Source organism: Neofelis nebulosa, chromosome 2 (genome assembly GCF_028018385.1).
Source record: "Neofelis nebulosa isolate mNeoNeb1 chromosome 2, mNeoNeb1.pri, whole genome shotgun sequence".
Lineage (NCBI taxonomy): Eukaryota > Metazoa > Chordata > Mammalia > Carnivora > Felidae > Neofelis > Neofelis nebulosa.
This window is the reverse complement of record NC_080783.1, coordinates 213,882,921-213,896,736: the sequence shown is the minus strand read 5'-3', so window position 1 is coordinate 213,896,736 and position 13,816 is coordinate 213,882,921. Positions and strand designations below refer to the sequence as shown.

At 56.4% G+C, this 13,816-nt stretch overlaps 2 protein-coding genes across 4 annotated transcripts in view; one reads left to right on the top strand and one right to left on the bottom strand.

Moving 5' to 3' along the window:
• Window positions 1–17: 17 nt before the first annotated feature.
• MAD2L2 (mitotic arrest deficient 2 like 2) lies at window positions 18–12,161 on the bottom strand. 2 transcript variants are annotated; one of them, XM_058719080.1, is made up of 9 exons: window positions 12,036–12,161; window positions 4,747–4,798; window positions 4,533–4,651; window positions 3,472–3,543; window positions 2,809–2,909; window positions 1,627–1,721; window positions 1,225–1,298; window positions 606–698; window positions 18–364 (listed from the first exon to the last, which is right to left on the bottom strand). In XM_058719080.1, the coding sequence occupies exons 2-9, from the start codon at window positions 4,784–4,786 to the stop codon at window positions 323–325; spliced, it is 636 nt and encodes a 211-aa protein (XP_058575063.1). In that variant the 5' UTR covers window positions 4,787–4,798; window positions 12,036–12,161; the 3' UTR covers window positions 18–322. The 2 variants fall into 2 exon arrangements, with proteins under 2 accessions (XP_058575063.1, XP_058575062.1); XM_058719079.1 differs by lacking the exon at window positions 12,036–12,161 and adding an exon at window positions 5,249–5,353.
• DRAXIN (dorsal inhibitory axon guidance protein) overlaps window positions 11,722–13,816 on the top strand; it is a 26,850-nt gene continuing 24,755 nt past the window's right edge. The window contains exon 1 of one of the 2 annotated variants that reach the window (XM_058719074.1): window positions 11,722–11,988. The gene's annotated coding sequence lies outside the window, so the exon portion shown is untranslated. The remainder of the gene's footprint in view (window positions 11,989–13,816) is intronic. The other variant, XM_058719075.1, reaches the window with a different exon arrangement.

Here is a 13,816-nt window from a genome sequence, read left to right as displayed (position 1 = left end):
GTTAGTGACAGCCCAGCTCAGCCCTTGGGGCTCTTTATTGAAATGACTCACAGCACAGTATTTCAGACAGACAGTGTTGGCCGGCCACATCCCAGGAGGCCAAGAAATCAAGGTCCCGGCATCCTTCCCTGCCCTCCTGGGGAAAATTCCTCCATGAAGGCAACCAGACCTGAGCGGCGCCGGGCCGGAGAGTGGGTGGTCCATACACAGAGGCAATAAGAGCACTTGGAATCAGGGGGAGGGGGTGTCCCTCAGCACCGCCCTAGGCTGGGGGCCCCCAGTGTCCCATAGTTGTTACATCCATGATCGGAGCATCACACCCTCAGCTGCTTTTGTGAGCTCGCTCTTCCACGTAGAGCTGCATCTAGTGGACAGGAATAAACCGCCAAGGTCAGGAGCACAGCCAGGGCACGTCCTCAGGAGGGCCCATAAGCCCCAGGCAGACAGATCCCTGCCAGCGGTGGGGCAGTGTGGCACAGCCACGGGTTAAGGGAAAGGGAGTTTGGAGCCTTACGCCAGGCACTCCCTGGTCATCTCCTCCGAGCCTTGAGCCATTAGCCTCAGCGTACCGTCTGTAAAGCTCCCAGGGTCCCCATGCAGCTCACCTTTAAAATGTCTGATGTCATCGTTTTTAGCGGTATCAGCCGCGGATCATGCATGTGGACGTCCTGCTCATCTGCCAGGATCCAGGGAAAGTCCTAGGGTGGGGACCAAGGGAAGCGGGTGGAAGGGAGCTGGGCCGTGGCCTGTCCTCACTTTGCTACCCACTCCCTCTCCAGCACCGGGGTCCCCAGACTTCAGGGAACACCAGAGTCGCTAGGGAGCTACCAGCATTGCGGACTCCCGGCTTCCTCCACCCGAGAGGCCGAGCCCGTGGATCCGAGCTGGCCGGGGCACCCAGGTGATTAAACGAGCCCCAGACACCATTTCAGAAACTGGCGGGTGAAGACCCCCCCCCCCCGCCCTCTCTTGAGAGCCACCACTGAGCTGGCAGCCCCAGGACATGGCTCCACCCTCCTCTCAGTACTGGGTGCCCAGGCTGGGTAACGGCCAGCATTCGGCCACACAGTTAACACACAACAAAAACCTGCCGCGTGCCAGGCACCGCCACCAACGATGTTGAGGGTGCGCGAACAGCAACACCCCGGCCCACTCAGAACTGTGGCATCTTGTTTTCAAAGCCTCCCGGCTGTCTCCCTGCCCACCAGACAGGTCTCCTCTCACCTTGATGACCTGAATCTTCTCCATGTTGCGGGTAGCAGCTTCTCTCGTGTGCACTAAGACTGTGAAGGTACAGCCTAAAGAAGCAAGAGTCTGGTCAAGGCTGGGCCACGTCACGCCTGCCACTGGGCACAGTCTCTTCCCCGCTCCCAGGCTGGCTCAGCAGCCCCCCGAGGGGAGAAGAGTGTAAACCAAGTGCTAAGACAAGACACAGTCAATAGGGAGACTGAACCCCGGTGGAGTCCATCAGGGTAGCTTCCTGGAGGAGGTGGACTTTCAGAGAGGTTCTAAAATGCAAGAAGGAAGAGAGGTGGCTTGATACAGCAAAGTAGGGACCGGAGAATGCAGCCCGAGCCAAGGTAGCCATGGAAAGGCCCGAGGACAGTGGGGTGGGGGCGAGCACACCTGGGGGGTTGTGGTCCAGGACAGCATCACACACACTGATCTTCAGGATGAAGGCTCGGAGCAGCTGCTCCACATGAGACAGCAGGGAATCTGAGCTGGAAGGAGAAAAGGAGGGGCTCCCGTCACACTGGCGGCCCTTCCCACCAGCAGGCAATCAACCCTGGAAACAGACCTGGGGGTCCAGGGGCCCTCTCTGCTTCTGACCGTGTTGGCTTTGGAGGGCTTGGCCACCTATCCTATCTACGCAGTTAAAACCATCTGGAGAGTTTAAAACCAATGCCGAATGTGGCGCCTGGGTGACTCGGTTAAGCATCGGAACCAGTCGTGATCTCGCGGTTTGTGAGTTCGAGCCCCGCCCCGGGCTCCACACTGACAGTGCAGAGCCTGCTTGGGATTCTCTCTCCCTCTCTCTCTGCCCCTCCACCTCTCTCTCTCTCTCTCTCTCAAAATAATAAATAAATAAACTTAAAAAAAAATGCTGAGTCCCATCCCAAACTAAGTCCAAATGGGGCACTGTGAACCCCCACAGGTGGTTCTAATGTGCAGCCAGGTCTGAGAACAAGGACACAGCCCAAGCCTCTTCATACCCCAGGACACCAAGCCAGGAAGGGAAGGGGCTTGCCCGAGGCCACACAGCAAGTGGGAACAGATAACAGTGCCCTGACCTCACCAGGAAACCAGCAGCTGACCAGCCAACACGCTTGCCCAAGGTCAACTTCTGGTTGACTATGGGCTGGACACTCGACTAGGAAGTCAGAAAACTGGGTCTGGTCCCGGCTCTGCCACCATTTGGGTGACCCTGAGTGGTTCATGTCATCTCTCTGGTCCTTGGTTTCTCCGTCCATAAAAGGAGGTTGGGAATAGCCATTCAGCAAAGCGATGGTTTGCCAAGTGTGGACCTCACAGAGGTTACATGAAGACCACAGGGCGGCCAGCCGCGTTAGGATAGCGTTCCTTGCCATTCTCCTCTTTACCGAGCTTCCTGGAGGAGGTGGGCTTTCAGAGGGGTTCTAAAAGGCAGGAAGGGAGAGAGGTGGCTTGGTGCAGCCAAGTAGGGACCTCAGAACACAGGCCAAGCTGAGGTATTCAGGGGCTGCCCTAAAGGGGTGAGTATGGGGGCGATTTCTAGGGACCTCATACCAGCCAGCCAGCTAGCTAAGAGTCCGGGGAGAGGCAGCTTACCTAATGGACAGCAGCGGAGGCTGGGTGATTTCAAAGACGAATTTCTCCACTGGGCGGTGCTCTTTGTCCAAAATTACCACCACCACTTTCTCGACATCGTTCTGCAAGGACAGGAATCCCCTAGTCCAGGACCAGGTAGCCCACCCACCACCACCACCTCCCTCCCTGCCCAAGGAAGGACGGCAAGGGCACGCCCACAGCCCTTCTCAGCTTCTAGGCTGAGGGTCCCTGGGCTTTGAGAATTTCAAGTAGGCATCGCTGACATGAGCGGTACAGGCTGGGAGGGGAGAGAGTGTCCGGGCCCCATGGCGGTTCCAGGACATCTCAGAGAGCGGGACAAGATAAAAGGAGGAAACCCTCAGGGGGCAAGCCCAGACAGAACTTGGGGGCAGGGAGAGAAACAGACGTGAGAAGAACCCAGAACCCTCTGGGGCAGGCTCCACTTGACCAACTCCACAAAACAGGGCTCCCGGGCCCAGCATACCCTGAATGTGGCTCACGTGCCCTGAGGTCTATCCTGGGGCAGGGGTGGTCTCCAGGGAACAGGAGATATGCTTTGGGGTATAGAGTCATAGGGACCCCGCACGGTCCCAGCATCACCCTGTCCTGGAGCCCTGGAGGAACAGACTGGGCGTGAAGTAGGCTGCAGCCTGGTGTCCTCACCTTCTCCAGCAGTGGCTTGACACACTGCAGGGTGTCCTGGATATACTGGTTCAGCTCCGGGTGGCAGGACATCTGTACACAACCGCACGATGGCTGGTGAGGCCCAAAGAACCAGTGGGGAAACCACCCAACACCCCTACCTCCAGGAGCCCAGGGAGAGAGGCCAGCAACTCCCTAGGGCTCCCTACCCGAGACTGACTTCCCATCATGAGGCTGAGAACTGCGAATTATCCACACAGAACGTAGAAGAATTCAGTCTCAACATTAGCACTTAATATAGCATCAGGGGTTTCTAAAGTGGGGTCTGCGGGCTCCTCTAGAGGCTGAGAAGTCCCTAAATTGTGTGTATTTGGGCATACAGGCATTTTTCCCAGAGAAGGGATCCAAAATTTTAATCAATTTTCAAAAATTGAGAATCTGGGACTAAGAGCTATGTGGCCTCAGGTAAATCACTTAACTTCTCTGAGCTTTAATTACTTCATCTGTGAAAGGTCTCGCAAAGAAAAAATGATGAGTAGTGAGATAATCCCGTACAACACAGAGGGTGCACAGTAAATGCCATTCTTTTTCCTTTTCCTCGTATATCCTTCAATCTCCCACCACGTTTCAGTATTGGGTCATTCATTTATTCTAATGTTTACTGAGTGCCTTCTAAGGGCCGGCACTTCTACAGACTGGGGACAGGGTAGCATTTGTTTACTGCTTTTGTCTGCCTTTTAACCTAAAACAACCCCTTACAATGAGGGCAGAGAGCAGGGATACCTGAGGTTTACAGGGATCCCCTCCCCAAACCAATCATTCGCCAGTCCCAGGAGCTCTTTAAAATACAACCATGCCCCAGGGGCAACTCTAACCCGAGAGTCTGGTCCCTAACTTGGGGCAAGGGGAACTCCCAGTTCAGAGGGATGGAAAGAAAAGTCCCTGCAGTTGTGGCTGGGAACTGAACCGCAAGCCCAGGCCGCTGGGGAGTGAGGGGGCTCAGCCTGAAAGCGGAGGAAGAGTTCAAAAATCCAACCTCTACCCACCTTGAAGTTCGGGGATGACCAGAGGTGGGGGCTCACCTGGACAGGCACGTTGTACTTCTTACGCTTCTGGAAGATGCCCACCGGGTAGACCTCGCGCACGTAGAGGATGAGGTGCACGGCCACCTCCAGGAACTCGCAGAGGACGTCGGCCACCACTGTGAAGGGGCTGAAGCCGGTGAGCTTGGGAAGCCCGCCGGCCCAGGCCCTCCCTCGCCCCCCCACCCTGGGTCCGCAAGTCCAGCCTCCCTACCTTGACCAAAGTTGAGGTCCTGTCGCGTGAGTGTGGTCATCCTTACCGCCACCTAGAGGGTGGGGCAGGAGGGGGGGGCTGGTTCTAACGGATCAGACTGCCGCAGGGTGCGCTTGCCTCCACCCCCTCTCCCCTCCGTCTTGGGGAATCGGGGCAGGACGTCCCCCTTCACACAGAATCTGGGCAGCTAGAAGAGACCTCCCACGCTGGCGTCATAGCTCGGGGACCTTAGCTGCGCCCCGATCAGCTCTGTCTACTGGCCCCCCGCCCTGCTGTCTCGGGGGCGGGGGGTGGGGGGGGTGCGGTAGGAAAGGCCAGAGCCGTGCTCGCAAAAGGGCACGGCCGCAGAGGGAACGGCGGGTTGCCTAGGCCCGCGGGCGCAAAGCCGGACACGCTGAGAACGAAACCGGGCTGGAATAAGACGCCGCCCTCCGCCTGGCCGGAAACCTCCTCGGAGGGAACCCCGCCCCTCTCCCCTCCCCCGGTGCGGGGAACCACCGACCCGACCACCCGCGCCTCCCGCTCAACCAGCGGCCTGGACTCGGCTCCGAGACTTCCGCGGCGCTCGGGCAGGTCCTAGCGACCGCCTCCGGCCACGCCCACTTCCCCGCGCAGCCAACCTGGAGGCGGGAGGGAGCGGCAGCCGGAGGGGCGGGGCTTGGGAGGGGGCGGGGCCCGGCCTCGCCGCCCGAGATCCCAAGGCGGGAGACGCGGAGACTGCGCGGCACCGCCTCCCTTAGGCTCGGGGTCGGCGCGAGAAAAGACCCCTTCGCTCTCCACGTCAGGTCGCCACGTATTTTGCTCCCCAGGGCGTTTGTCTCGCTTTGGGAAGCGTTGGGAGGGAGCGGATAGGTGTTGCTGGTGAGGAACAGGTGGAGGGTACAGCTGGGGACTTAAGACAGCGACATCTACTGCTAACTGCAGAGTCACCATCCCCGGACCTCAGCTGCCCAACCGAAAGCGAATCCGCCGGCTCCGGGGCGGGGACGTCCTCACTCCCGCCCTCACCCAGAAACTAAATGCAGCTTGGGTTTACCTCCCAAGAAGATAAAACCTCCCGGGCCCGGGCATCATAGTGGTAGCTGCCCTTTATAGGGACCCAGCCGTGTGCCAGGCACCGGGCTAAGTGTGCCTGTGGATTATCCCACTAAATCCTCAAAACAGTTCCGTAAGACAGTTACTGTGATTGTCCGCATTTTATAGAGGAGCCAAACGAGGTTCAGAAGGGTGAAGTAACCTTCCCGAATCACACATCTATTGAGGGAGGGGACGCGCGGAGTTGTCTTTGCCCACTACATTTTACAGTTCTGGAATCCCCTAGAGACATGGCCTCTGGAACCGCTGAGAGGCCCCCTGGGAGATAATAATATTAACATTAAAATAATCACTAACTTGAATTGAACACTAACTCAGCCTAGGAGCTAAGCACCCGTTTTACAGCCCCACTTTATAGATGGCAAACAGGCTCAGAGATGCTCCCTACTTTGCCCAAATCACACAGTTGGAATACAAACCCAGTTCTGACTTCTAACCTGATTCCAGGGCTTCAACTTATTTTCAGCCCCTTTATTTTACAGGTGGGGAAACTAGGGTCAGAGAAGTTGCAGCACAGTTACAGGCAACAAATCAGGACCAGAAGCCTGGGGACCTTGACTCTGACCTCTAGGGACAGAAGAGCTTGTTAGGAGTCACACCCAGCTGTGGGTACCCAGATCTAGCCAGGAATGTTTATCAATTACAGGTCGCTATTGGAGATCTGCACCCGTTTTCACTCCAGATGCCTTCAAACCTGCACTTGCCCACTTCTGATGGGGCGGAGATAAGGAAGAGAATAAGTGACTTGGCCCATTAAGCCAGGAATACCAGCAAAGCATTTCTCAAAGCGATCCTTGGAAATCTGCATCAGAATCCCTGGGGAGCCCATTAAACTCCTGGAACCCAGGCCTCTCTGACCTACTGGACCAGTCTGGGTGCAAAGCAGGGTATGGGCCCTTCAACAAGTTCCCCAGGGACCCTGATGCCCAAAAACATATGGGAATTGCCACGGTAGTTTGGGCTGTTCCCAAAGAAAGTCTGCATTTCATACCATTTCCACATTTAACCCAAAGGGATAAGATGGTTTATTTCAGGAATTGACGCACTCGGTGGCACATTTTGGGCATAGCAGCCCTTCTCAAGACTTGGGGACACTGCCCATATCATGCCATGAAGGAGAGAACCGTTTCCACACAGAGCCAGTTAAGCAGCTCACTGGCTTGTAAACAGTGTCCCCTGGCTCCTTGAGATTTAATCATTATGGATACTTTGGCCCTGGAGAAAGCAAGAGTCCTTCTTTGCCCCTCTCTGGAGGCTGTTCAAGCATCTTGTCCATTAGTGACAGGAAGTGGCAGTCTTAGGGGGGCAATTTCTTGTACAGGGTTTCTTGGGATTGGATCCTGGGCTGGGAAACTCAAGAGTCTAGCTGCTTCCATGGGATAGCCTCCAGAGTACAATGTGAGCGACACGAGGACTCATGCCAGGCTCCCAGCCTTAGCCCCCTGCCCTGAGAAGACAAAGCACAAGCCACCTGTAGGTCCCCTGACACACAGAGCTAAAGGAACTTCAGAGACACTTTGGCAGACATAAAACCCAACACTCAACATTTTTCAAATGCAGAAAGCGAGGTCCCAAGAGCTTTTGACACTGGGGTACCTACCTTGTCAACTAGAAACCCATGGACAAAATGCCTACATTTGGGGCTTTGGATTCAGAGTCAGCCACAAGCAGAGGAATGCAGGCTGGGAGACAGGTGAGGAGGGACTCAAACTGATCTGACCCCTAACCCCAAAAAGGCCTCTATCTCCTCATTTTTGAAATGAACAGGCTGGACAGATGTTCCCTAAACCTCTGATGGCCTTGGGTTCCACGGGGGCCAAGAAGCTGGAGAGGGGGCAGGGGAGCTCTAAGAAGCCATCTGTCATTTTTATCCATAGGGCTCTATGGCATCTGGGTTTCTAGATCTTGAGCACATCAGCATGATGGATAGTCTTGGGGCCAAGATTACATTATGGGGTTAATTTATTACATTTTTGAATACCCATTTGCTGGGAGACTGTTTTTCCAAGTTATTTGCATATTTTTCACCATAATAACAATATGTAGGAGGGCATCTGGGAGGAAAAGGATGGATGTTTAGGAGGAGAGAGGGCTTATTTGCCAACTGGAACAGGTCCCTGAGGGTCTGCAATGAGGACAGAAAGAAAATCACTTCCAAGAGACATGTAAATTGAAACTAAGAGAAAGCAAGATATAAGAAAGTCTTGCAAAGACCAAGGCCTGGGTGGGCAAAGGAGGATCCCTGGAGTTCACTGAACAAATATGCAACAAGTGAACAGAGTAAAACAATAGACAATGAAGTATCCAGCCCCTTAAGATGCTGCCAAGGTCCCCTCGTACCCACTAGGCTGATCACATGACAGATCATTTATCCCATCCCTGCCTAAGGTTCCTAAGACACCAAACACAGGAGAGTGGGGGGAGCCATAGAGAGTGAGCCACATATAGCCTAGTAACAATCCACTGGTACCCCGATGCTCAAGGATGCAGCCGTTTGGGACACCTCCTGATCAGAGCCTCAGCCTTGTTCATTCTTTTGGTCCAGCCCCTCACCCAGTGCCTGGCCCAATCCAGGTTCTCGATGAGCGCAAGTAAATGAATTAATGAAAGAAAGAACAGATGAAATGATAGCGGACAGTGGCTCGTTGCCATTTGCCTGACTTGAATCCTAACTTATTCTGAATGAGAACAAAGGCCTCTGATTTCAGTGCTCGAGCTACAGGTAGCGGTGTGCAAAGAGCTGTTTTCAAAAGTGAAGCAAGAGCTGGGGAATGCTCACTATGTACCCCTGCACCCACCGGGCTGCTCGCGCCTCTAACATGCTGTCTTTCCCCACCACTGCTCCTTAACCAGCTGTGAGTCCCTTCCCTCTCTGAATCTCAGGTTCCTCACCTGTAAAATGGGATCATGGGAGCACCGATTCCATAGGGTTGGGGGGGGTGGGGAACAAGTGAGATGGTTGTAAAAATATAAAGTGCACAGGGGCGCCTAAGTGGTTCAGTCGGTTAAGCATCCAACTCCTGGTTTGGGCTCAGGTCATGATCTCACAGATTCATGGGTTCAAGCCCTGCATCATCAGGCTCTGTGCTGGCAGTGCAGAGCCTGCTTGGGATTCTCATTCATTCTCTCTCTCTCTCTCTCTCTCTCTCCCTCTCTCTCTGCCCCTCTCCCACTTTTGCTATCTCTGTCTCTCTCAAAATAAATAAATAAACATATATATATATATATGTTATAAATAAACATATATATATATATATATATATATATATATATATATATATATATATATGGGGCACATGGGTGGCTCCGTGGGTTAAGCGTCTGACTTCAGCTCAGGTCATGATCTCACGGTTTGTGGGTTCAAGCCCAGGGCCAGGCTTTGTGCTGGCAGCTCAGAGCCTGGAGCCTGATTCAGATCCTGTGTCTCCCTCTCTCTCTTTTCCCCTCCCCCACTCACTCTCTGTCTCTGTCTCTCAAAAATGAATAAACATTACAATTTTTTAATAAAAAATAAAATTATATATATAATTGTATATATTAATTAATATATTAATTTTATATAATTTATATATATATACATATATATATATATATAAAGTGCAGAATGCCTGGCATATAAATGCACAATTCATGCTATTATGGCAATGATATTAACATCTGCACACACTGTCTAAGCCCCTAGAACAAACACTCTGGACCAGCTACCATGCTTTTCAAAACCCCATCTAAAACATTTTCAACTGCACCCCCTCCCCATCTCCATTTCCCAAGGCAGTCCCCAAGGTGCTCCAAGGTGCCCTAAGGAAGGACCTGCATCCCCCCTGCCAGAGATGCCTAAAGGCAAGGGAATGTGGCCCACACTCAGCTCCTCCCCTCCCTCACCTGGTCTTCTGGCGCTAGGCGTGACCTATACAGCTCCCCAGATCCACGGCCGACCTCAGACCCAAGCCAGGGCCCTGACCTTAGGCCAGCAGCACTGGGCACTTTCAACACCTCAGCCAGGGCAGAGCCCATACATGCCATTCCCTCCCCAGTGTTTTGCTGACCACCCCCCCAGTGTTGCTGACCCCTTTTTGGTCAGGAGGATCTTACAAATCATCTCTTCTTAAGCGTAGAGCTTCCACCCACAGACATGGAACGTCTTCCACACTTTCAGGGGTTCCCGGGCTCTCTGAAGTCATCCCAGACCACACACTAAGAACCCTTGATCCAACTCGACTACTACTTTAAAAATAATAATAACTGCTTTATTGAGATGTATTTCACAAACCATAAAGTTCACCCTTTAAAACATGCAATTTAGTGGTTTTTAATGCGCTGTGCGTCAATCACCACCATCTAATTCCAAAACGTTGTCATGACTCCAAAAAGAAAAACCCCGTCTCCCCTTCCCCCAGCCCCAGGCAACCACTAGTCTCCTTCCTGTCTCTATGTGCTTGCCTATCTTGAACATGCCATATAAATCATACAACATGTGGCCTTTCACGTCTGGCTTGTTTCACTGGGCATAGTGTTTTCAAGATTCACCCACATTGTGGCATGTCTTGGTACTTCGTCCCTAAAGCCCAAGTCAGGTCATGTCTCGTCTCTGCTCAGAACACAGTCCATCCTGGTGCCCATCAGGCTGATACTATTACATAACAATAGCAGGTCATTTTTCTAGAGTGTTTCCCATGGGGCCAGGATCTTAGGAACGCTATCTCCTTGCATCCAACAGAATCCTTGAACCCTAAGAGTTAGGGATGATGAGCTCGGAGAGGTTAGGCGACTGCCCCAGGTGACCCGGAATGGCATCAGCAGATGAGCCCAGGTATCTGGCCTGACCCAAGAACGGAGCTCCTTAAACCTCTGAGCCATAACTGCCACACTCTGGAGGAAGAGGAAAACAATCGAAATGGAAGCCGCTGGGCGAGCTCTGGGCTCCAGGCGAGACTGGCGATTCACGCGCGCCCGGGTCCTGCCCAACAGCTCTTTGATCTTGGCAGTGCCTGTGGCCCCGCTGACCCCGCCGTGAGTTATGGGGGCCGCGGGACTCATAACACAGCATTCCCGGACTCCCAGGGTCTTTAGGACACGGCGCCCCGCGCGGTGATGGATGAGCCGGCCCTGGGGGCTGGCTTTGTCCCAGCTGGGCCGGGCTACGGGAACACGACCCGGACTTTGGACGGGGCGTGGCGAGAGGAAGACCGTGTGTGTGTGCGCGCGCGCGCGCGCGCGCGCGCGCGTGTTGGGTAGGAGGATTGTATCTCTCCCTTCCTTCTCAGGGTGTGCAACGGGGGAGACACACTAGTGCGGCCGTCAAGGCCCGGGATTCTCACCTGGTAACGGTTTGAAGACCCCCTATACCCCCCACAACCAAGAGCGACCTCTCCAGAACCCCGCCCCCTGCTCCGCGCACTTTCCGAGGCTACAAAGGCTCCGCGGTGCCCCGTCCCGCCTCCCTCGCACCGGGCATTTCTTCCGTCCCATTTGACAGCCAGGGCGGAATAATCCTTTTGGGGACTGGCCGGCCCCTGCCCGGCCAGACGCGGCCGCAGCTGAGCGCTCAGCTCCGATCCATTGTTGGGTCCGCCGGGGACCCCCTGCCGCGGCCCTTTGTCGCCCGCTCCCGGCGGGGCCGCTCCAGATGCGCCACCGCTGCCCGCGCCCCGCCCGTCCCACGCGCTCCGGGCAGTACCGAGGCGACTCTTACGCACCGGGAGGAGTGGACTCGCCTCGCCCCGTGCCCGCTCGGCCGCCCGGCTGCGCCCGCCTTTGTCTGCCTCCTTTGTCTGCCCCGCGCCCTCGCGGCGACGGCGGCTAGGCCTCTGGGGAGGGGGCCCGGAACGCCAAGTGCAGCTGGCGAGGGCGCGCCGGCCGGGAGCGCGCAGGGCCCAGCCGGGCCGGGGGCTACCCCTCAGCCGGGGGCGGCCGAGCCAACTCCCACCGCCCCTCCCCCGCCTCCTCCCAGCGCGCCCGCCCCTTCCCGCGCGCCGGCCCCCTCCCCTTCCCTCCAGCCCCTCTCAGCCTGGGCACATCCTCCTCCAGCCGCCCGCGCACCTCGCCTCGCGGTCCCCGCTTCGCAGCTTGGCCCTCCGCCGCGCTCGGCTCCCGCAGGCGCTCGGCCCCGGGCCCCTCGGCCCCCGCCCCGCCCCGCCGGCCGGACAGGTAAGGCTTGGCCTTGGCCCGCCCCTGGCCCCGCCCTCCCTCCTCACCTGGTAGCGTGCCCGGACAAAGGTGGGCTACCTGGCGCGGTTAGGGGCAGGGCGCGCGGGGGACTGTGGTTGGAGGTGAGGATGCTGCTTTCCTCCCTGCCCTCGCGGCCCTCGAAGCCGTCGGTCCGTGTGTCCGCCGCCTCCGCCCCTCGCCGCGTCACCGCTGGGCTCCAGGCTCTGCTCCCGGCCCCCGCGTCCGCCCACCTTCCGCCGGACGCTTACTTTTCCACGCTCTGACACTCTGCCTCGCGCGCGCCTTGGCCGCCCTCTCTGGGTCGCGGCTTTCGCCTTCTCTCCTCCTCCGCGCTAGCCCTTCTCCCTCTGGGACCGCGTCTCTCTTTGTCTCTCTGTCTCTGAGTCTCTGGGCGGTCTCCAGGACGCGGGAGCGGACCGGAGAATCCGCCACCATTCGAAGAAGCTTCGAAGACTCCCTGCGCCCCGGGCAGAGCTGACAGGCGTGTCCTCCTGCCCCTTTCGAGGCTGCCTGGGGGGCTAAGGTGTGTTCCGGGGGAAGGAGGCTCGGCGTGCGCCTCTGCCAGCGCCGCCAGCGTCCACGCGCCCGGGCGGTTCTGCGCCCTAGCAACCTCGACGGCCCCGCTCTGGCCCTCTGCCTCCACTGGCTTTTTCTCCATTTGCGCACCGGGGTCTCGGCTGCCTGCGGGGTTTGAGATGCGAGGGCTCTCGGGTTTCCCGCCAAGTCTTCTTGCTTTCCTCCACTGGGGGTTCCCTCGGCCTTCGCCTCCATCGGGTCTCCTGCCCAGCGCACCTTCCCCGCTGCCCTCCTCCCCAGCCGGGGGCCCGCAGGAAGTGTCCCGGTGCGGTTCAGCATCATCCCCCAGGGATCAGGCAGACAGAGGCCCTGGGAGTGATCTTGGACAAAGGAATGCATTTTCCTGAGCCTCGATGCCCCCTTCATAAAATGGGGATAACAGCACCTACCCACAGGGATGTGTGTTGAAACAGTGAGAAAAAAAAAAAAAAAAGCAGATTGGATGCCAGCACAGGGCACACTTGGTGGCCGTGGGGGAGGCTTCGGTCCCTGGCTGGGGTGGGGAGGAGGCTCCCCAGCAAGGGGGGGAAATGGATCCCAATTCAAGGCTTAGAGACACTGCAGGGAAACCTGAATGTCCCCCCCCCCCCCGCCCCAGTGTGGCTGCCACAGTTGCAACTGCCCCCACCCATTTACAGGGTTCCTGCTGTCACAGGCACCGTCCCCTCTTCTCGCTCCTCCTCTCTGCTTGTCCTAAAAGCAGTTTTAAAAAGTCAGGGTGAATAGGGTCTCTGCTTCCAAAGTGAGATGAGTGTCGCTGTGACAATGTTGCCAACAGCTGGTCATTCATCATGAGGCGTCCATGTGACTCATTCCCAATTCTGAACCTCTGTCTTGCACCGATTTCTTTTTTAATGGCACTTGCACACAAGCCATCTCCTTCCCCCTGGGGGCACTGTCTTGCTGTATCCTGGACCTGCTGTGTAATTGCCCAAACCCTCTGACCACCGGATCATCTGTGTCCTCATAACAGGGGACACACCACACACACCCCCCCGGAATCCAGCAGTGGCTCAATGAGGGCCACTTCAGCAGAGGGTAACCTCCTCCCAGCCAGCACGTTCTAGGCTCCCCCGGCTAAGTTCTTGTTTTCAGCCGTGGCCAGAGCTGGCACTTAGGGACTAGGGACACAGGTGCACCCCATCCAGCCTCCTGCTCGTGATCCCGCCTGGCGGACAGGCCCAGCTTTGGCAACCCAGGGTGCCCTTGCCGGCTCTGCCTCCTCGGGAAA